This window comes from Sebastes fasciatus, chromosome 1 (assembly GCF_043250625.1).
Source record: "Sebastes fasciatus isolate fSebFas1 chromosome 1, fSebFas1.pri, whole genome shotgun sequence".
NCBI lineage: Eukaryota > Metazoa > Chordata > Actinopteri > Perciformes > Sebastidae > Sebastes > Sebastes fasciatus.
Window position 1 is genome coordinate 24,276,720 of NC_133795.1, and position 22,445 is coordinate 24,299,164.

The following is a 22,445-nucleotide window of genomic DNA, read 5'->3' on the forward strand; positions in this document are numbered from 1 at the left end:
GCGCATGTTCATTACACAAAGCAACAATGGGCATGTGCAAAATGAGGAGAGGACGTGATGGTTTTCCAAACGCTCCGTTTTACACGTCCGTTACCAGAGTTTTTAAAAATCTGCACCTAAAAGGCAGTTTTTAAAAAATGTACGTGTGGACGAGAGGCCAAGACGTAGAGGAAAATATCCGTTTTTCAGAATATCTGTATACATGTAGACAGGGCCTTTTAGTCTCCCTATAAGCCTTTCCTGTGAGCTAGAGTTTACAATACCAGAGAATATCATCTGGGACACCTAAATGAAATGTAGTCTTAATTAATGTTATTAATTGCACCTGTGCTTTTCCTGCTGTGACATGTGAAAACATCTGCCTTGATAAAGGTCCATGGGAACTATTTTCTGCAGTGTGTGGTTTATCAAGCAGATCACAAGCACCTGAGTGGTGATGTGTCTGTGTCCACATATTGCCTGTTCTGCTTAGCGTTGGTGATTTGACAATACCTGATGAAGATCTCTGTTAGATTGAAACGTTGCTTCATTAAAATTGCTGGGAGCTACCAATGCAGTGTGCGGATGCTGTTTTTCTGGTTTATCATGTGGGACATGTTTAAATTGAAAGCCCTGCACACCTATGGAACAACCACACAGGTGAGTTCAATTATTGTGGCTGATTAGGACAGTGTTGGCGTGTATGATTGTGTGAGTGACAGCTCCCTCATCTCCGAGAATTAGGGTGGGACAAATTACACTTTTATCATTCTTATACCGCACATAATTCCCAGCACAGGTCCGCTTACCTTCAACCTGAGCAGAGGTCTGATCAGCCAGAATAACACCTGTGTGGGTGTGCAGAGCCTTGAAAACGGAGAGCATCTCAAAACCTTTGTACATAAAACTGATACAAACTGCATGGGCAAATCTTACAAAAAAGGATTTCATTTTCTTGTGATTTGGGTGAAATGACATCTAAAACTTGTGGGATTTAGGATGAGAGAGCTCCTACATCAACATATAGAAACATTAAATTCCAACTGGTAATCACAGGCTTTATTATTATGCATTTGGTCGTGTGTGTGTGTGTGTGTGTGTGTGTGTGTGGTAGAATAAAGCTCTGTCTGTCATGACAGTAGTACTATACTGAAGGTCTTCCCTTTACACTGGTGGCTCTCTTTACAGCCATCTGACAGCAGCAGGTGTTTGTTCCATCTGCAGTCTCTAACTGGAGTGATGATGCACACTGTTAAGCCACAATTACGCGCGGTAGATCCGCTGGTTAAATTTTGTGCAACCAGCATCAGACTGTTGTAAAATAACCACAGAACTCCTTCGTGCTTCTGTGCACACCAAACATGTTGTTTTGATTATGTATACTACACAGTTTGTTTCTGCACATCAACAGGCGTGTTTCCCAAACTGTCAGTGCATCATGACGGGGAGAGCTCTCATAAAGCTCTAATAATAATAATAATGCGTTCTTTCTGATCCCACCCCGTGCCCAAGTGCGCCACAGGCGCGCCAGGGGAGCCTGGCTGCGAAATTACCAAAAGTGTGTTTGGCACGCTCCCGATGCACTTGGCAAGGTGAACTTGACTGCGCTCTGGCCGCACCGCTGGGTTCATGAGCCCGCGGTGTCCTCTTGTGAGCACAGAGCAGCAGCAACCATCGACTTGTGGAGGTAAAGAGATAAAAACAAACGCTCCGTGCAGAGAACGTACTGACAGCTGCTGATTCTGAGGACAGACACAGTGGACATTTGAAACATGAAGCATCATAGCAACATGTTAAATACAACACCACACAGTAGGCTATAAATAGTGATCAGCTTGTTGTTTTTCTTTCTTCTTCTTTTCGCTTTTGCAGTTTTGACCTAGTCAGCAGCAGCTGAGCTTGTTGTAGGTTCAGATAAATCAGTTATAAATGTGTTTTTCTCTGCGTGAGAAAATGGACGTGTGGCGTGACAGCGTGTGAAAAGTGTCAATTGCGTGAGTCGCATAGTCAATGCATGTGATTTGGCAACCCTGCAAATACAACTAACAGCTAACATAACTTGTTTTTCTGGAACCAGAAGTGACACGATAGGTAGAGTTAAGTACAACCGAATGCTGAAAAATACATTTTTAGGGGACCAAAATGTTACAGTTAATTTTCATGAACTGAAAACACACTCTGAAAGGGTTAATGTTCTAAGATGAAAACATGGACAACTCCCAAACTGGACAACGTCGTGGTGGCGCCCTGTCAATCACAAGGTTGCCACGCCCTAAAGCAAACCCTGCTTTATGGTCTATTTGACTCTAAATGGGACCATAATTTACTAAATGAACATCATGCTGTATTGAAGAAGATGTGAAACTAGCGATTGAGGCCATAAACTCATGTTTACAATGTTTACTGAGGTAATAAATAAAGTGAGAAGTATGCTCATTTTCTCATAGACTTCTATATATTCTGACTCACTGACTGTTTGCAGCCAGAGGAGTCGCCGCCTGCTGGCTATCAGAAAGAATGCACTTTAGAGGCACTTCAGCTTTGGCTTCACTTGTCAGACCCGGAGGTTGTAGTTTAGCTGCACAGAGCCGCTGCAGACAGCGGCATAGATTAATACAGACAATCTTGCGATGGGATCACACCAGCTGCAATCGGGCCAGGGGTGTTAAGTTGGGAGGCCAATGGCCCCTTCCCCACTTCATTTCCCCCTACTTCTGGCACCCTTGCTTGGACCACAACCAATCTTGGAGCACATTTCGATCTCAACTACACAGCTGTAGAGTTTCGTGACTACATCTTGCATGGCTGTGATGCTATCACTGTGACAAAATCTGTCCACAGACAGAAATATAAACACCTCTTCAGTGGTAGTTCCCGATACAGTAGGTGTCTCCAGGACCACATATTGCCATGATAACAACACACACTGTCTCACAAGGTGAAAACAATACATACAAGAGTATGTGTTTCGTGAGATACGCAAGTGAAAATGCGTCGGGGGGGGGGGAGGTGATTTGTATTCATTAAATCAAACATTACAGCAGTGGTTGTTGCAGACACACCTGGCAGCAGAGATCTGCACTCGACTGAGTGAACTTTTCTAGTTGGAACTGTGTATTGAACTGTAGTTTCAATATACTGCTGTGGCTGAGTAGATGTATGAATGAAATGACCCTAACCCTGGTGCCAGACAGACAGCATCTTTCATACAATCAAGAAGACAGTTTGCTTCAAGGCCTCAGCACAGTATAAATGATAATGTGATAGTTTATTGATTCCATCTTTTTGCCGGCTGCCCTCCACGGGGATGACACCAGTCAAAGTCACCTACAGAACAGCAGCACCGGAGCCGATAGACACTTCGTTCTTCCAAAGGATACTTTAGCTTGCTTGAACCGAGGCTCTGCATCTGAGAGACATTATTTAATATTTAATGCCTTGAGGAAGTGGAACTTCAGCAGTCAGAACGAAGCAAATGAAATAAACACTGAAATAAAGTTTCTTTCTGTAAAGTTTATACCACCTTCATACAGGGGACGCACATTAACATCTGAACTGCAACTAACCATTATTTTCATTGTTGATTTATTGATGATTATTGATTATTTTCTCAACAGAAAAGTTGTTTGGTCTATAAAATGTCAGAAATGGTGAAACATGTTGATCAGTGTTTCCCAAAAGCCCCAAGATGACGTCCTCAAATGTCTTTTTTTGTCCACAACTCAAAGATATTCAGTTTACTGTCATAGAGGAGTAAAGAAACCGGAAAATATTCACATTTAAGAAGCTGGAATCAGAGAATTTTGACTTTTTGCTTCTTAAAAAAATACTCAAACCGATTAATCGATCATCAAAACAGTTGACGCTTAATTTAATAGTTGACAACTAATCGATTAATAGATTAATCGTTGCAGATCTAATCTGAAGTGCCAGAACCACCAGATAGTGGACACCATACTAAAGCAGTTCAGAGACAAGTGAAATTACATCCTTTCCTTGCTTGTTTAACGTTATGAGATTTATCATAATGTTCTAAGCTATAACAAATCTTCAAGAAATATCTTTTGGTTCAGATCTCATCCGACTCATCCCTCTACAGCCTCTCTGCGGGGGGCCCTGGTTTTAGTGAGGCCCCCCCACCTGTGCTGTAGGAAGCGGCTCAGAAACCCCTCCTGATAGTGGACGTCAGGGTTTGCATTCCTGTGGGCTTTCCTGTGCTGAAAAGAGGGGCTTGTGTTTGTGCACAGGTGTGTGTATGTGTGTGTAGAGTGCATGAATGACTGCATACTGTATGTGTGTGTGTGCAACAGAGTCACAGCGGGGTCTTGGCAATTTCTCATGCAGGGAGATTTCTGCTGAGTTCACATTTCCACATCGGTTTTGTCAATAGTCTGCCTTTTAAAGAAGAGCTATCAATAGCACTTTCCACCATCAAGGTGTTACGACTGTCAGCACATCCACCAGATCTGTCAGCAGTTTTAGAATAATATTGCCAAAATTACTTTGCGATTGTTTTATTGCAGAAATATGGGTTTTTCTTAACACTGCAATGACAGCACATCAGCTCGTTACAGCTATTAAGCTCAAGGCAGCATATCTCTCCTGCGAGTTTTATGTGTTTGACGCCGGCATTTACTTCTGACTTCACTTTTTTTTTTCTTTCTTACCCCTTGACAGATAGTTTTCATTAAACGCATCGCACAGAGAGACCTCCGCAATAAAAGAGATTAACACAAAAGATACCATGACAACGTGACACGTACGCCTCTGTTTTATGTGCACAGAGCTCTAACCTTAGTGAGTATAACTTTACTTCAACTGTTTTTTTCTCCCTCATCGAAGTTTTTTTGTTTGCTCGAGTTCACTTTTTTGCCCTTTCGCTGCCTTGCAGAACTTTAGACTTTTGCCCTTGTGGAAAAAAACCCTCATCTAATGTAGCTTACAGAACACATTTATTTTTCACAGACCCCCTCTCACCTTGTTGTACTCAGTTGGAGGTGCTGTGAGAGCAAAGAAAGAAAAGGTGATACTGTAAAAGCGTTAAAAACAAAACGTGTATACAAACAGCCATGAACCAAATACTTGGAGTGCTATCTAATTAAGATTCTGTCAATACAGAATAACTTTGGGAAGTAACACCGGGTTGCATTGTGGGAACGGTTTGTGGGCAGTTGTTTGTGGAGGAGATTTACGACCTGAGGACAAATAGAGCTCCATCAGTATGGTCAGCACAATGCTTGGTGCAGTTATAAAGAACAGCTATGCTCGAGAGAGAGACCAGGGGGCAAAAACAGGTGGAGCTCTTGCAGGTAGCGCTGCCCCGGCACAGTAGCTGAAGGGAATGGAAACAGATGGAAGCGTGAGATTTGCATTCAGGCAGCTTCCGCTTTAGGCTGTGCTCTGCCCCAGGCTAAGTCATTTGCATTGAAAAATGATTCCTGCTTCTCTCCTTGAGCTATACGACTCACTAGGGGCTCATAGGCACAGATAAGTTTTGAAGGAGTGCGCAAAGATATGCCTGGATCGATAGCTACACTGCTCAAATCAGTCACACCTGACATGAATGCGTACAGTCAGGCAGACAAGCTGCATATCGCTATTGTTCTGGCTCCACTCTTTTTTTTTTCCCACACAAGCAATTTTAATGACAAGAGAGCAGTTTATTGTAAGAAAACGTGTTGACAAATTGTGCTCTTTATTGTGTTTTCATGTGGGTTGAGATCTATTTTTATTCTTTAGGTTGAGATGAATGACGCAGCATCATAGAGAATGCAGCAGAGTAATACTTCTCTACAGTCTTTTGCAGCTTGACAACACCGCAAAATCAAACGTCTACTATCAGTAGCTCTAATATGACAGGTTGACAGGGCATTACTTCTCCTTCCAGATGTGTGGTGGGCATTTATAGCACAACAGGGAGAGCATGGCAAAAACACAACCACAACTAGGACTATATTTATATAAAGTTAGATTGGTTTTATATCTACATACATTATTATATGTATATGTCACGTTTTAATTCTCCTAAATGTGGGACCAGATTGGAGTACCAGACTGTTTGCTGAAATAGCTTTTAAGGGGAGACACCTTAGGCAAAAACATCGTCTTTCATACACTGGTCAATTTTGAGATTTTGGGCTATTTTGCCTCCATAACATGTCTTCTTTCAGACTAGTGGAAAGAAAACATCCAAAATACACATCTAGGTGTTTATTTTGCTAGACTTTGTCTCTTTGCATCTGTAGATTCCTCCTAAATTCATCAAAAGTTAGAATTAGATAATGCCTCATTTGCATATTTAAGTATAACATTTCAGAAAATGTATAATACAAAATTGTCTTAATGTAAGTAATCAACGCTTGTAGTGTCTTGCAAAATGTATGGAATTTTATAATCCATATTTTTAAAGGCCGTTTTCTCAAAATGAGGTTTTTCTCGGACACTGAGCTAGAAATCTCCACTTCAGTAGCGCTTACATCCACCAAACTTTCCAATTTCATTTCTATCTATATTCTGAAGGTTTGTTTACAGAGTTTTTTTTTTCATATGTCATTCAGTTATAGAACATTTTATCCCTGAAAAATGGCTTAAATGGATTTTTTTGTGGCTGTTGACAGTATTTTCTGCTTTATGGAGTGATAAAAAGAGATATCCAAAGTTCCCTTCATAAAAACCTTTCACTTTAATATTTCAACAAAATGAAACAAGAATTTTGAACCTGGCTTTGTCCAATGTTCAGATTTCAGTTCTGGAAATGTATGCAAATTAGCTCATATTTCATAAGACAATGCCTCATTTGCATATCTAAACATAACATTTCAGAAACTTGTAATACATAAATCATGGTGATATCTATTAGTTAATTTTTAATCTAATAGATATGGGCTGTCTCCCCTTAAATTTGAAAGTCAACCGCTTTCTGATATTGACACCATCTAAATCATTCTCATGTTGTGAATCTTACCTATCAGTATTCTGTACAGTAACACAGATACTACAAACTACCCACTGTTATTTTTTATCCTTGTCTGCTCTGGGCAAGCTTTCCTTTCTTTTTGGCTCATAATACACGGTTCACCTGGTGCTGTACCCTACAAGAAAAGATAATGGTTTGCAAGATCGTTGAATACAGATAGTCTACTTCCATTGCCACTTTAATGTAAAGTAAGAGTCTGCAAGGCTGCCGCCTCAACAGCTCCAAATTTACGGCATTTTGTGCACATTATTTTTCTGGCACGTCTTGTTTGTCTGCAAGGTGCCCATCACTCTGAATATCTGCTGCTGGCATTGCAAGCGTTGCTGAGGTGTTTAGCAGAGGCACAGATTTAATTAGTGTATATGGGACTCTCCTACACGCTGGATCCTGTCATATTATCAGTCATGTGGGGGAGGACATCCCTCACTGGCAGCATCAACACAGGCCATGTGATAGCTGTGTCAACAAGCTTTTCCCCTGTGATGTCAGACGGTGTTTTTAATAGCTGGTTCGGGGCATGTTTTCATTCAAAAAGCTAGCTGTGATTATGGTAAGCCGCAGGCATGACAGGTAATGATTTGACAGTGCTCAGGGGCAAGTGAAGTATATCAAGTAACAAGCAGTGGGTGTGATTGTATTTCATCTTTACACATGTGGCCTTGCAAAAGTTCTTCTGAATAAGTAGATCAGCAACTTATCCCACATACAGCTCAAGAAGTGGCAGAAATTGTTGTCACAAATAATTACTTAGTGGAATCCACTCTGTGATTCTGAACATTATCAGTTCCTCTAAAGGTCCTGTCTGGGTCAGGGGGCAACATCCGTGTCTGAAAAGTGAAGCCAGTGCGGAAGTAAACTTGCATTCCTACTAACAGCCAGCAGGGGGCGACTCCTCTGGTTGCTAAAAGAAGTCTGATTGCATAGAAGTCTATGAGAAAATGAGCCTACTTCTCACTTGATTTATTACCTCAGTAAACATTGTAAACATGAGTTTATGGTCTCAATAACTAGTTTTAAGTCTTCTTCAATACAGCATGATGTTCATTTAGTAAATTATGGTCCCATTTAGAGTCAAATAGACCATAAAGCAGGGGATGATTTAGGGTGTGGCTACCTTGTGATTGACAGGTCGCTAACTCAGCGTTGTCCAGTCTGGGAGTTGTCCATGTTTTCGTCTTAAAAATGTAACCCTTTCACAGTGTGTTTCCAGTTCATGAATTTTAATTGTGACATAACATTTCTTATTCAGTTTTCGGTTGTACTTCTGGTTGCTAAAAACCAATATGGCGACGGCCAAAAACCAAGATGGTGACGACTAAAATGCAGAACTAGAGGCTTCAAAACTGAAATCTACAAACCAAATGGTGACTGTGTCCACTACAGTCTATGGTCTGGATGGAAAATGTTTATGATCAAAGAGCCTGTGAAGCCTACATATAAAACATAAAATAAGAGATAGAGGAAGCACTCAGAGTGCACATACAGTACTTCTACCAATGCTGGACAATCCTCGAAATGTGTTATTTGGTGATGGAAAATGTTTTGAAATGTTTGATCTGTATCTGCCTCCACAAAATCTTTGCTCCACACCACACTGTGAATAGTGTCCATGTACGGAGTATAATTCTAGCTAAAGACAATTGAATTGAAATCTGATGGGTTTGACATATCTCTGCTAACTATCAAATAAACAAGACAGCCTGCTGGATGGAGGTAAAAACCCACAGCTGCTCAACATGTGGAAAAATAATGTTCCTACTTCCATAAAAGGTTACCTCAAAAATATCACAACAATTTGACAGCAGCAAGATGTCTTCCGTCAGACTTTTAGGGAGTGTGCATTTGCATGCTTGGATAGCAAAGAACTATTTTGACCCCCCCACCTCTCAGCCGCTCTGCCTCCCCTTCCTCTCGCTGAAATTAACTCGTAATGAGGCGCACAGCACTCAGTGTTACTTTAACTGTGCCAATATTTGGGTACCTTCCAGGGCCTCAGCAGCAGCCGAGCCCAGTACCTCAGCTCCTCGTGTGGGAGAGGAGCTCCGGGTGCTTCCTGTGGCGCCGCCGGCTCCGGAGACGCTGACTGATTCAGGAGACCACGGCAAAGAAATCGTCAAGGAGGGCTCCGACTCCAGGGACATCGCTGAAGGTACAGAACTCAGTATTGACAGGGAAGTGATGCACCTTATATTGCAGATCAAGGGTTCAATTTCAGACCAAAACAGATTAAATTTAAGCTTGCCTTGGGATTCAGGCTCATTCCACCTGAGTATTACAGTGTTCACATCACGGACAGATCTGTTAGAAAACCAATTGGGCCTCCAGAGTTGCGTAAACAGTACCGCGGACCACACCATAATGACACCGGCAATATAAATTGTGTACCAGTATTTTGTTAGTACCGCACATTGCATCCCTTGACCTTGATCACAGGTGGCAAGAACATCATATTACAGCCTACGGTCATCTTATGGTTCATTGATTTCTACGGTGAAAGAGGTCAGACACACATTATGTAACGGACACATCCGTGCGCTCAAATACACTCCATTCAAACACATAACGACACAATACGCGCTGGCTCGCGCGCACGCATTCTCTGGCGTGATTTGATTTCTACACAGACATGACATGAATCCAATTAATTCAGGATGAGGATCAATAGAGAGCCATTTCCATGAGGGAAAATTGCTTTTGGAATTCGACTCAGTCAGCAGTGCTGCCGTTATTTGAAGGTGGCTCAGAAATGAGAGATGTAAAGGAGTCCCGCAATGCCGCACGACAATTTTTATGTCCCACTCTTCTGATGTATTTTTCACACAGGCCTCTGCTGTAATTTTGAACGTGTACAGTATATTTAAAACCAACTGAATAATGCAATTATATTAAACCTCTCTCCTAGATATCTGCAATTATAATACAGAAAGTGGAAAAAGGAAGTTGACATAAAACAACTATGCCTGTCAATCGATAGCAAATTAATCGCACATTTTTTATCTGTTCAAAATGTACCTTAAAGGGAGATTTGTCAAGTTTTTAATACACTTATCAACATGGGAGTGGGAAAATATGCTTGCTTCTTGCAAATGTCTGTATATATTTATTATTGGAAATCAATTAACAACATAAAACAATGACAAATATTGTCCAGAAACCCTCACAGGTACTGCATTTAGCATAAACATATGCTCAAATCATAACATGGCAAATTCAAGCCCAACAGGCAACAACAGCTGTCAGTGTGTCAGTGTGCTGACTTGACTACGACTTGCCCCAAACTATACAGGATTATCATAAAGTGGTCATGTCTGTAAAGGGGAGACTCGTGGGTACCCATAGAACTTATTTTCATTCACATATCTTGAGGTCAGAGGTCACGGGACCCCTTTGGAAATGACCATGCCAGTTTTCTGTCGCCAAGATTTAGCGTAAGTTTGGAGCGGTATTTAGCCTCCTCCATGACGAGCCAGGTTGGTACCAATGGATTCCTTAGGTTTTATCTTCACTCTAGGTTTAAAATTGAGCCTGCTACAACATAAATATTGCAATTTGGACATACAACTTATGAGAAATCTATTGCTGTGCTCCATTTGGTACTTTTTACTTCTAGTTTTCAAACACCAGACCTCCAGGTAGTATTTTGCATATTAACTTGCTGTGGAGGGAAACATTGTTTATTGTGTAGAAAGACTGCTTCACTACGACCAAATGTACTTTCTATGGATCATTATGAATAATTAAGTATTTCCTGTTTGTAAAAGCAATCATGTCGCTACACTCCCCGAGTGTGGTCATGGCACATTTTGATGTAATTATCTGACATTGATCGCAAATACTTATTTTTTTTCTTTCACATTTTCAACAACTATGTTCAATAGTGTGTATTTTTTGATTGCCTGCAGTGTCATTGTGACCTATGGATGAGTTTATTAGAGTTTCATTGTGCCGCTGTAGAGAAAAGTTAAATAAAAGTAAGAAAACACAGCGAGGAACTTCTGCTTTACCATGTTTGAAATAACAAGCCGTGTTCCCAAGAGGCCCAGCCGCTTTGCAGATATGCTGATAGTCGTCAGGCTGATAGCCCAAATCCAGCTGTTTTCCCTCTCTATTCTGAATCCTTTCTGAATGCGCAGGCGTAGGAAAGTGAGTGATATATAAAGAACACTTCTATAGCAAATCCTCTTTTGTAGAAAAACACTTGCTCTTTGTTCATCTCCTGGATTGCATCCAAGGTTATTTCAAATTTCTTAGCCTGAACTCTGCCGAATAATCCATGCCAGAATACACATCTCCAATCAGATTAATTGAAAACAGTGATTGTTGCTGTTTGGGGCTTAGGAGAAAGTGTTACAGACAAATCACAGTTTAAAACCAAATCAATAAAGCTCACTGAGCTAAATTAGGCTGAAACACTCTCAAAGCAGTTAATGACAAATCCTGCCGAGCGTGTAGATAGAATGGGTCAATAGCTCAAACAAGCTGGATGCGATCATGTTGCGTCACGGACAGAACCATTACGGCAATATGCGCGAGCGATGTGTCAAGATCTCCCCGAGGAGGGAGACCTTTAAATGCAAATGATACAATAAGTATGTAAATATTGAAAGGCTGTGTAAATTCCTAACCACAGGCGAGAAGATCTGGCGTCTTTTATCTATTCTGCTTTGCCAAAAAGGATTCAGGCGATGTAGTTTGGAGCTGTGTCTGCATGTCTTTGTGCGTGTTGTTTTTTGGGGGGAGAAATGTAAAAGAGTGATCTAACAACAGGAGGTGCAACTATCAAACAGAAAGGGAGATAAAGGAAGCACCACTTCCTTTTCTATTTAAAAACAGTGATTGTTAACTTCTGGTTTTCTTTGCCAGCTTTGTGCGCGGAGGCTTCAGAGGTGATCTACGACGATGTTCCAAGTGAGGACCCCATCTCTCCTGACAACGGTAAGTAGCTGTGACAGAATTGTGTTTGTTAAGGATGTTTGTGCAGTCGTGAATCTTGATGCGGAGCTTCATAATGTGTTGTGTGTTTAGCAGATATGATCTACGAAGACGTTCAGAGAGACGCCGGTCCTCTGGATGCAGACAACGGATGGAGCTCCAGTGAGTTTGAAAGCTATGACGAACAGTCTGATAACGAGACCAAACTGCCGGCACGGAGCAAGGTAGTATTAGTGCGGATGGATGCCTGATATGTGGTTTTATCTCACACAAATCATCATCTCTGTTTCTTTTTTACTTGGCATCATCATCATTCAGGTTGATTTGGTTGGTTTCCAGCACTTAAAAAAATAATCAAGGAGAATAATTCATCTCCTGCTCCTCTGGCACAGTTGTCTTTATTAATGTATAGAACCGGAAGGAAACTATAAAGAACACGAACAATGCATAACAGGCTGTCTAGGCCTTAAACTTTCATTGTCGGATGAAAGTAAACGAGGCATTTCTGTTTGAAAAGCCTCAGATCTCCTCGCCTCTTTCTCTGCCAAGGATGCTGTTCATCAGTGTTGATGCAGCACGGCTACACAGTGTCAGTCTTCCACATGATGGCACTATGTGCACATTCACATTGTGCTGCATTTCCTTTAGGCTTGGCCAGCCTTTAACGCGCATGCACCCGTGCAGTCATAGAGAAAATTTGGAGTCACGCTAATAAAAAAAAGTATTTTGCTGAGTTGAATCATTATTAATGTATAGATTTATACCTTTCTTTACATATTTTTACATATTGAAGGTGTTTGTATGGATATAATTCCATTGTAATCCAAGAAAATCCTGAGGTAAATTTGAGAATGGAGGGAGGAAAAAAAAGGTTGTTGTATTGGGAGTGAAAATGAGTTGCTGAGGTAATTACAGGGAGGGAGGTGTGGTGTGAAAATCCCCCACAGTCCTCTTGGCTTTCTTGTCCCAGGCCACTGAACAAAAGGAAGGATTCAGCCGCACTGGTTGAACAATTAATGAAGAAACCTTGACTATTAGGGCCAGACAACACTTTCCGGCAAGCGCAGCCTTCATCAAAAACACATAGTTTTTAATTAGTCTCGCTCGATTCATTTTTCACCAAGTCTACCTGAAGTTCTCCTCTTGTTCAGTTTACTGCTTAATTCAAGCAGCCTGAGAGAGCTGTGACAGAGTCGGCTTCGTTAATAATTGCCCTAAACTGCCTGCACCCCTCACCCCCCCATCCTTCTATAAATCAGTGTCCGTTAGTCTCATACAGCAGTGGTTCCCAACCTGGTGTCTGCACCCCCCTCAAGGGGGCGTCAAAGATCACAGAGGGTACGACAGGATTTGTCTGCTCTGAGGTTGTCAAAATTAGATTTGCCCATGTAGAACTAAAATCATAATAACACACTGGATAATTTATACTAAAGTCTGCACTTATTAAAACTAGATTAAAACTATTTTCTCAAAATTATATATTTTTTGTCCTCACCTGAGCCTGTGAGCATCTGGGTATTGAGCACCGTGGCTGCGTAGGATTGTTTCTAACAGATGTGATCCAAATATGTCTTATTAACTCTAGGGTGTCCAAAAGTCCAAAAGTCAACAGTTATTGGAAAAAGATGGATGTAATTATTTCCAAAAATTCACAACATCTTTTTATCTAACAAACTATTCTTCAATTCATATTTGTTGGCGTTTAGCCTTTCAAAAACAACATTTTCATTGCGGTCAAAAAACTGTTTGCTCTCTGCTCGCTGCACACAAAGGGAGACACGCTCCTGTATTAATGGGGTGGTCTAGTAGCAATCTAACAGCATCATAAATTACATTTATATAACCACAACAGGGCTATCAAACAATTAAAATATTCAAACGCAATTAATCGCATGATTGTCCATAGTTAATTGCGATTAATCACAAATTAATCAAACATATTTATTTGTTCAAAATGTACCTCAAAGGGAGATTTGTCAAGTATTTAATACTCTTATCAACATGAGAGTGGACAAATATGCAGCTTTATGCAAATATATGTATATAGTTATTATCAGAAATCAATTAACAACACAAAACAATGACAGATATTATCCAGAAGGTACAGGTACTGCATTTAGCATAAACAAATATGCTCAAATCATAACATGGTAAACTGCAGCCCAACAGGCAACAACAGCTGTCAGTGTGTCAGTGTGCTGACTTGACTATGACTTGCCCCAAACTGCATGTGATTATCATAAAGTGGGCATGTCTGTAAAGGTGAGACTCACACAAAAAAATGTGTTATTATCGCGTCGACAACCCTAAAACACATTAATAAAAAATCTATTTCGGCTCTAGTGCTATTACTGTAAATTGCTTTAGTCATTACAAAAAAAGATCATATTATGTATCTGCATTCGCTTGGTGCTCGGCGCTTCATCAAGACGTCATCACTTTATTTATGTTGATGAAATGGACGAGCTATATTCATTAAAGAAAGTTGATTTAATAAAAAAAAGACAAAATCCGACGCATCATTCATCATCCATGCAAATTTAAGATTTTGATCGAGTTGTTGTTTTTTTCTGGTCATAAAATATGAAAATATGCTTTTCTTTGATAATAGTAGGGGGGCCTTAAAGGAAATAAGGTTGGGAACCACTGTCATGCAGAATAACACCCCTTTGACCAAAGCTGTGCTCCAAGCCTTCGCTCTCTATGCTTGTGATTAATTCCCAATGTTGCTCGTGTTGCCTTGATCACTGTGCCTCCATTTCCCTTTTCTGTTTCCTCTCCCCTACTTTTTTCCTCCTCTCTTTGCTTTCTGTGGTTAAACGCAACCTGCGACCCCTCCCCCCATGCCCTGCCTGTCCCTGTCCAACACCTGTAGCTCTCTCCTGAAGTGCTTCGGCTGAGGGATCGGTGCGCCAGGACCAAACGTGAACTGGCCATGAGGCTGTCTGGCAAGCACAACTATGACATCAAGGTATATCTCCGGCAGCAAGCGAACACCGCTATATCACACTTGTTTCTCCGCAGAGCTCAGATCACTCTGCTAGATGTTTGTCGATAGGATTGATGATCACCCAGAGCTGAAATATGCTGCGTTGTGTGCTCAGCTGACTCAAAAAGGCTTAACTGACTCTTTGCACCATCCTTCTCAGCCTTTCCTCTAGACTGTGACTTTGCTTTGAGACTCTCTCTCTCTCTCTCTTTCCCTGCCTGGTTTAACATCAAGATGCATTTATGGGACACATGAATTATTAAATAATATTCTGCGTATTTACTTCCATAAACACCAGTGAAACTTGCCCCCAATTAATGACCTACTTTCCTGAAGTAGCATCATTTAAAAATACTACCCTCCGTGTGTATTCCTGGTCTGTGGAGCCTGGTTGCAAGGGCCTCTGTTGATGCTCAGGGTGGAGTTTGTGGTCAACTGAATTCTCCCACGCTGAGCAACGCAGCTCTGATGTGGAGCTCACTCTGTTACCATAATCTCCCGATGATATGCTCATAGACTCTCTGATTAGAAGGCTGCACGACGACCCACAGGGAGTCGCAGATGGCGAGATTCGTGATGAGCCCGCCGAGCGCCACTTCTCTCCATCTCCCTCCAGAGGAGCGCCGTAGGTTATCAAGTCTCCACAGCATGGCACCTTCCTCGTGCTCTAACGCTCCCCCGTCGTTTCTGTGTGTTCCTTCCAACCAGGTTCAGCAGCTCATGAAGGCAGCGAGGAGCGGAACGAAGGATGGGCTCGAAAAGACCAAGATAGCCGTCATGCGGAAAGTTTCCTTCCTGCAGAGAAAAGATCAACAGGGTAATGCAAAGGATGTCTGAAAACTTTGTAAATGTTGGTCAGCTGGCTTTTTTTTTGGATGAAAGCTATGCTATTCTTAATAATGGGTATTGGTTATGAAGTCTGGGTTTTAACTCTTTACACTTGACTCTTTGAATTACAGGCTTGTGTGCAAAAAGCTAGCCAAGCCAAAGTAGTGTTTGAGGCAGATAGAGTAGAAAGTCTTACTTTTTCTTTATACAAATCCCTTCAGGGAGAAATGAAAGCACTGTGAAAAAAAAGAAAGATCTCACTGATAATAACTATAATAAATAAAACAGACAGGCTTTCTCAGTTTTAAGACAGGCAATGTGGTCGAGTCAAGTTTTTGATGTGCGAGAAAGAGAAGGATGAAGCAACTCATGTGGCACAATATAGGTTGTGTGTTATAGGAACCCTCGCCTAACAATAGAGAGAGATTACCATCCATTAATGGAGTATCGAGCAGCTCCATAAACCACAGATACCAGACCCACGCCTCAAACAAATCTCCGAGCCATCACAAAGAGGTAAAGAGGCCAGTGCTGCTATTTTTAGGTGTTGATCGAGGGAAATCTGCACGGCATTATATTTCTTTTCCACCAATCCTCTGTTATCATTCCAAAGTCTTTAATTGGAACGGTGGAAGCTTTTGGTCTCTGTGTCTTTATGGTTACGGGTGAAGTGGGGATTTTTTTTTTTTTTTTTTTGAGACTGTCGAACGTCTTTGTGCCAATGCGGAGATGAGAATGTGTTGGATCGTGTTTTTGCAGACACGGTTCTGTGTGCTTCCTTTACTCCTACAGTATTGTTTTGAAAGTTTTTTTTATTTATTTTTTCCAAAGGCCTCTTTGCCTCTCTCTCTCTCTCACTCCTTCCTCCACTGCTCTCTCTCTCGCTCTTTTTGAGAGAGTATATAGAAATCTCTTCATATTTTCGAGGTAATAAACTTAGTGTGTCGCAATGTCTCTCCAGCTGCAGTGAGATCTGAAGGCTGCCTTTCTGTTTTTCCCCTCTCTGTCTCATTCTGTCACACACATACACACACACACACACACACACACACACACACACACACACACACACACACACACTCTCTTTCTCTTTTAACCTTTCCCTATGTTTCTCCTTCTTTATATCTGAATGTCTGCAGAAGAGGAGGATGATGCAGGATACCTGGATGTCGCTGTGTCAGAAATGAAGCATCCTCCACCACAGCTAAGCCCCATGCCAGAGGGGCTGACCAACCGCCAGGTGCACCCAACGGTTTTTGCAATCATTTAACAATAATAATAATAATAATAATAATAATAATAATAATAATAATAATAATAATAATAATAATGATAATCTATTAAGGACACAAAGAGAAGGTCATAGTGTTTTAAATAAAAATACAATATATACAAAAATTCAATAAAATAAAGTCTAAAGCTAAATACATAGCAATACATAATCAGCTTCTTCATATATAATAAAAAAAAACAGAAATCAGCAAACTGCGCACCCATGCAAACTGGAGCGCCAGTAGCTCCACAGTCTGGATGAGAAAATGGCCGAGCTGAGCGTGTACATACTGTATATCGGTAAATTAAGATTTCAAATCATGACTGAGCAGGTGGTGACACTGACATTTACAAACATTTGTCTGGCACAACAAACATCGTGGAAGTTTAAGAAGCAATCTCATGCCGTCATTCTAGGCCACGTCTAGGCTAGCATGTTGCTTTTTCTATAAAAACGCCACCAGTGGGCAGTATACAGCTGTTACAAAATGCTTTAAATAAAGCTATCTTCACAGTAACCAAACACATGCTGAATTTACAAGCAAGCATATTTTCTATGCAAGAACATATACTGCACTTAAAGGAACAGTTCTGATGTTTGAAGTGGGGTTGTATGAGGTACTTATCAATAGTCAGTGTATTACCTACAGTAGATGAAGGTCGGCAGACTAGTTACCGCACGGAAGCAAAGCAATGTACTGCTGTGGACGGGGCCGGCAGAAAAAAAGTTTTTTAGCCACCTAAAAGAACAGCTTACCTACAAAAATGTATATCAGTTTAAGTGTACGCTATATTTCGAATATTTTCACCACTTTACCTTGCCGTCAGACAGCCTTTGGGGACGGGGGACCGAAGCCGTTATCTATGCTCTCGCAGAGATAGACTCCATTAAAAAAAACTTTAATTTTATTTTGCAGAGCACAGGAGTTGCTGGTCTACCTCTTCCTTGATTGGTTAGTTTGTTTGTGCTATTGTGTGACCTTGGTGAATCTGAACGAACCAAAGTCACACAATAACCCGATCGAGGCAGTGGTAGACCAGAAACTCCCATGATCTGCGAGGTTAAAATACATTTCTTTTCAATGGAGTCTAGTTGCTTTGGCAAGACCATAGATAACGGCTTCAGTTCTAAAATAAATATAATAGCGTACACTTAAACTGATATAGATTTTTTTAGGTGAGCCTTTCTTTTAGGAGGCTAAAACACATTTCGCTGCCGGCCCCGTCCACAGCAGTACATTGCTTTGATTCCGTGGAGTAACTCCTGTCTGCTTCTTCAAACTGGCGCTTGCCGACCTTCATCTACTGTAGGTAATACACTGACTATAGATACGTACCTCATACAACCCCACTTCAAAACACCAGAACTATACCTTTAACCTCTTGCATTTATGTGAACCTATTCTGTACCCGGTAGCCTTGAAATCGGGCTCTAGGCATGTCAAGTCATTTGCCAGTCATTTGTTATTTCAGTATTTTATATGCTCTATTCTCTTTATCCTATTTGGAAAGGCTGTGTGTTTTTTAACAGCTAGAACTGGAGGCCTTGTTCAAACAGATGTACTCCTCTGAGTCTTTTTCCTTCTGCGACAAACACGTGATTATAGTGCAATCCATCAAATGCGGCGTGCTTAACTGAAAGCATACAGCACGCCGCAGCCCCATCATGTCCTCTTAGCGCTAGATTTCCTGACTGGTCTGTTGTCTCCGCAGGTTGTCAGACGCCATATCCTCGGCTCCATCATTCAGAGCGAGCGGAGCTACCTGGAATCTCTCAGGAGAATCTTGCAGGTGAGCTGTTCAGTCCCCGTTGTCCTCCTCTGCCACATGCAATATCTTCACCATTTAGCTTTCAGGAATTACACTGAAAAGAGAAGCGGTGATATCCATCAAATTACCGTGGTGTCTCAGCATAAATAATCCTGATAAAACAGCCCTCCTCATTTCTGCGGCGTTGTGCAGATGCAAAGAGAGAGAGAGGCTGTCAGGATTTCGCGAGATGGGGTGCAGCCTCTCTTCTTTAATCTCTCTTTTTAGTGGGGAAAGGGAGTCTTGTTATCTCCTCATCACAGCAAAATAAGAGGAGCCTGGTGAAATGAAATCAGCAGCAATCAATGGCTTCCTCATGCACTGCAAAATCTTTCACTGTCAAGATACGATGCGCTACCTTTGTTGTCAAGTGACATGATTGCGTGTGATACTTCGAGGAGGTTTAGCTCTTTTTGAAATCTCTCTTGTTATTTAAGAGAGTCCAGCCGAGTGGTAAAAGCAGACAGATAACATAAAAAGATGAAAAGCCACAAGCACAATTATACATTTAGGGTTTTCATTATTGCTGTAAAACAAATTGCACAGTTGTAATCGTGTTGTACTGCTTGTCCATGTTCCTTGTCGATGGTTCAGTCACTGTGATGGATTTGCAGAGATAAGATTTGCAAAACATCCAACAAAAATTACCATCACTTAGTGTTGTCACAATACCAAAATTCTCACTTTGATACGATAACCTGCCTAAATATCTCGATACCGATACTGAAACGATGACAGGGCAAAAATGTAAAACATCAGGAAAAGTAATAATAGATGACAGAACATGAACTTAATTTTATTTTATTAATTAAAAATATAAAAATTAATTAATTAAAAAAATATAATGGTATTCAGTAATCTGATGTCCCCTATACTTGAGTTTGGGATTTCTTTGATAGTTAACTTTATATTTGCATTTATTTTTTGCAATGCATACACATTAATATTCCATCTTCATTCTTATTTCTATTTTTCTTATAACTTCTCTTTGTTTATACATATTTTCATTCTAAACTAGAACAACTGTAATTTCCCCCTGAGAATCAATAAAGTATTTCTGATTCTAATATCACTTATTAAACAAAAGCGTTTAATAAGGCTTTGTAAATCAGCGCCCAGCCGCGCATTACTAACAGTCATAGACTGCAGCGCGGTAGACGGCGAGAGGCTTCCTAAACAAAAAACACAAAATTATAATAAGTTCAGATGAAGTTCTGTGAGAAGCTGATGACGGAAAAGCTGCTAAAATCAGGAAGACACCACAGTAACTGTAGAAAGCGCTGTGTTGTGTCGATGTTGTGTGAAAAGAGTCACACTTGCCGCACTGCTTTTCCTCTCCGTCCATTTAACGTTACTGAGAAAGACAGTAAAATAATACTGTAACACATGCTTCTTGGTGAATTATGTGTTTGCCAAATTACAGGAGATGCTCGGATAGATTCAGAAAAGGTGGTGAATCTAATGTTATCGGTACATTTGATTGTTAATTAGAGCCGCGCTGTTAGTTTCCTTGTTCTTTTTCAGGGGGTTCTGCTGATAGACATCAGCTCAGAGCACAGCTTTAGTCTTCTTTTCAACTTCATCCATTCTTATTATCACTAAACTTTATTTTTTGACCGCTTGCTCCCACCAGCAGCAAAGTTATAACAGCCTGCTCCCGCACGGTCCCAATCCTAATGTCATCATCTGAAGCAGAGCGCTGCACACACACACAAAGCCCTGCTGTCGCACATCGACGCAACTCACGGCTTGTGTTAAAACACTGTCATTCTTAAAGTACCGGAACTAATAAAATGGGGTATCGTACTGTTTTAACGACAAGTTATTGCGATGCCTTTCTATTATTGGTATACAGTGCAACACTACCACCACTGTTGTTCAATTAGATTCATTTTTAGTGTTAAATAGTGTTTTCATCTCTCACGTATGGCTCGTACACAATATCTATATATCAGCATGTTGTGATCCAAAGAAGTCCTGTTTACTGTCTTCCACAAAGAACATTATCCACAAAGAGCCTGTCAACTCATTTCTGTAGGCTATGCTTATATCCCCATGAGTGCTGACTGAAGAATCAATCAATGCCTCTTTCACCATGTTGCTTTTTGCATCTGGAACTCAGTTGGGAGCTGCTTTTTTTTGCCATTATTATTCTGGCTTTTATGATTACAAGTCACCTTGAGTTTCTGAACATGTTTGCTAGTGGCAAATGCTTGTTTTGTGTGTGAATCCTTTGGATTCATGTGCTCCCAGACACCATGACTGCATTTCTTCATTCGCCTCGATTCCTAGGATATTTGTCTGCTACACCTCAGTTGTCTATTTATGCTGCTGAAAAGAAGAGATGCTTAAGGAAGGTGGACTGCTGATTCATCTTAAGTACACACACACACACACATACATTGACAATAATATAAACCCAATTTTCTCTCACAATCTCACCAGGAATACCAGAGACCGCTGATGGAAGCTGATCCACGCATCTTGAGTCCAAGAAAGATCCGGCCTATATTTTACCGAATGAGGGAGATCACACAGTGCCACTCCATGTTTCAGATTGCACTGGCGTCACGTGTGGCCGAGTGGGACAGCAGCGAGAAAATCGGAGACTTATTTGTCGCCTCGGTTAGTGTTCGTGCATGTGCATGTTATTGGTACGCATCTTCATATTTGTGGAATGGAAATGCAAACTGGAGATTTATTTGCCACCTTCTATATATATATATATATATGTGTGTGTGTGTGTGTGTGTGTGCGTTCTTTGTTTATTCCTGTCTAACATGCAATCAAACACTTGCATTCTGGTTAAAGGAACTCCATTTTTTCTTGGCATATCTATAACACAATCTCCGCTCTCAGAGTTATAATGAGCTACAGGGATAGCAAACAGGGATAGTTTACCCCAAACATAGAATCAATTACAGTTGTGATGAATATCTCCACTGCATCCAATGCACTCTGGGATACGTGTTTACAATTTTTTTGGCATTAGAATAATAGCGTTCAATGTAAGTTTTCTGTTGTGAGTCTCTGCGGCGTGCTCGCCCATAAGGTCCGCTCATTATTTGCCTATTAGAGGAGCTGATTCGACCCTCTCCTCCCTGGCTGGCCATTATAGGGCTGTTCCATTGATATCCCAAGACCTATCATCAAATGAGACCACACAGGAAAAAGGAAAAGGTGCTGGGACTGTGCACTCCTCATTGAGCTGCTCTTTTTTCATGTTGCAATGCAGGTAATATCTTGTAGTAATATCTGAGAAGCAGGATCCTGAAGGAAGGTGCGAGCGAGGAGGGTTAATTCCTTCATACGATTTGCTAATTCCCCACCACTCCTCAAACTATCAGCCACTATCAGCTGCCTGGTGTGGGTTTAATTGAGGAGAGAGAATAAATGTCTACCGCACAACAGACACCCCCCCCTCACACTCTCACACACGGCCACCTCATTCCTCTTTGCCCAAGCTCTTAAATGGCTTGTGAAGGGTGTTGTAGTAGCTGGGATGGTAAACAAACCATATAAGTACTATACTTAAATGGCCATTTTCTTGCCTCTCTTTACATTGAAATTACCTATCGGTCGCCTAACAAATAGGGTAGTTAGCCAAACATTCAAGATGTCAGAAGAAATGACATGACTGTGTTTGTCGATGCCGGTGTA

The 22,445-nt window shown here is 41.0% G+C and overlaps 1 protein-coding gene across 3 annotated transcripts in view; it reads left to right on the top strand.

Moving 5' to 3' along the window:
• The window catches only part of arhgef10la (Rho guanine nucleotide exchange factor (GEF) 10-like a), a 148,821-nt gene that overhangs the window by 18,478 nt on the left and 107,898 nt on the right, over positions 1 to 22,445 (top strand). Inside the window, exons 4-11 of one of the 3 annotated variants that reach the window (XM_074639229.1) lie at positions 8,944 to 9,104; positions 11,819 to 11,890; positions 11,981 to 12,111; positions 14,763 to 14,858; positions 15,585 to 15,693; positions 16,844 to 16,944; positions 18,690 to 18,767; positions 21,231 to 21,410. In XM_074639229.1, the coding sequence (XP_074495330.1) occupies positions 8,944 to 9,104; positions 11,819 to 11,890; positions 11,981 to 12,111; positions 14,763 to 14,858; positions 15,585 to 15,693; positions 16,844 to 16,944; positions 18,690 to 18,767; positions 21,231 to 21,410 (928 nt within the window). The remainder of the gene's footprint in view (positions 1 to 8,943; positions 9,105 to 11,818; positions 11,891 to 11,980; positions 12,112 to 14,762; positions 14,859 to 15,584; positions 15,694 to 16,843; positions 16,945 to 18,689; positions 18,768 to 21,230; positions 21,411 to 22,445) is intronic. The other 2 variants (XM_074639238.1, XM_074639244.1) reach the window with 2 other exon arrangements.